The sequence below is a fragment of the Histoplasma capsulatum genome (genome assembly GCF_000150115.1).
Source record: "Histoplasma capsulatum G186AR genomic scaffold supercont2.6, whole genome shotgun sequence".
NCBI classification, from domain to species: domain Eukaryota; kingdom Fungi; phylum Ascomycota; class Eurotiomycetes; order Onygenales; family Ajellomycetaceae; genus Histoplasma; species Histoplasma capsulatum.
Window position 1 is genome coordinate 277,464 of NW_025544806.1, and position 1,464 is coordinate 278,927.

The following is a 1,464-nucleotide window of genomic DNA, read 5'->3' on the forward strand; positions in this document are numbered from 1 at the left end:
TTCCAAATCCATATCATATACAATCATTTGAGGCAAAGCTAACTCTCGTCCTCTATACAGCTGCACCCTGAAAAGCTCCGCGCCCATAAAACCCGCCTTCATCCCAAGCACCGGCACCGTCACTGCTCCCAACTCCTCCCCACTAAACGACGGTGCCGCTGCTGTCGTCCTCGTCTCCGAAGCCAAGTTAAAGGAACTCGACATCAAACCCCTAGCCAAGATCCTCGGCTGGGGTGACGCCGCCAAAGCAACCAGCAAATTCACCACGGCACCGTCGCTCGCCATCCCCAAGGCCCTCAAGCATGCCGGTATCGCTCAGGATGCCATCGACGCCTTCGAGATCAACGAGGCGTTCAGCGTCGTTGCTCTGGCGAATATGAAGCTCTTGGGCCTGAACGAGGAAAAGGTCAATATGCACGGCGGCGCGGTTGCGCTGGGACACCCGCTCGGTGCTAGCGGTGCGCGTATCGTGACGACACTGCTTGGCGTCCTAAAGGCGAAGAGGGGAAAGTTGGGATGTGTGGGTATTTGCAATGGAGGGGGTGGTGCTAGTGCTATGGTTATTGAGTCTTTGCAGTAGGCTAAGGGTGGGTTTGGGGCCCGGGAATGAAGGTGAATCATTGTTGTTTATTAAAAAGGATACCTTTTCTCCATTTACAGGACCCTGATCACCATCCCCAAATACACCGGCTTTTTGTATTTCGGGCTAGGCATATATATATATACATACCCCTTTGCTGAGGCGGACATTTTACATGCCAACTAGAGAGAAAACGATACCCATATAACTGTTTGTAGTACCTTTTTTTTTTTTCTCCATGCGGAAAAGTCGTACGCAATGTGTAGAAGATGGAAGTCTTAGCACGGCATATATCCTGAAATTTCCAAATTGAAAATATGGACGCTGATGCTCTCCTACTGCTTGTCCGGCTGGTTGCGTTGCGCCGACAGGTGAAGAAGGATAATTAAATTACACGTGACTCCAGCGACTGATATCTCAGGTCAGATCTATATCTTATTATGAATTCGGTGTTTGAAAAGCTATGGGAGACGATTGATACGTATACTTGAATATATACATATATATTCATCACTGGTTGAAGAACAAAGCTGCCAGTAGACAGCCCCCTGCCTCCGCTCTCCACGATCTGATTCCATGAGCTTAAGAGGCAAAATCAAATAGATATATATATATATATAATCCATAGAACCTCCATGAAACCCCCACGGAACTTTCCGACACACAAAAAGCTAGGAACTAATAATCAACTAATAATCAATGAGACTACAAACTAGTCAAAGCCCCCACCCTTCCTTCCATGCCTTTTTCCACGGACTTGTTCCGCCGAAATTCGATGTAAACAACGGAAGTCGCCGCTTCTTCCCGTATCTCGCCCAGCCTTTCAATCAATCTCAATTTTGCCCTCAGCGCCCTTCTCGACAGATATGGCGCCTGAGGGAGAA

General features: G+C 48.2%; 1 protein-coding gene across 1 annotated transcript in view; it reads left to right on the forward strand.

The window, feature by feature from the left end:
• The window catches only part of HCBG_04794 (acetyl-coa acetyltransferase), a gene marked incomplete at both ends in the record, with an annotated part of 1,859 nt that extends 1,058 nt beyond the window's left edge, over positions 1-801 (forward strand). The window contains one exon of the mRNA XM_045431843.1: positions 61-801. Within this exon, the coding sequence (XP_045287055.1) occupies positions 61-580 (520 nt within the window). The remainder of the gene's footprint in view (positions 1-60) is intronic.
• Positions 802-1,464: the final 663 nt, after the last annotated feature.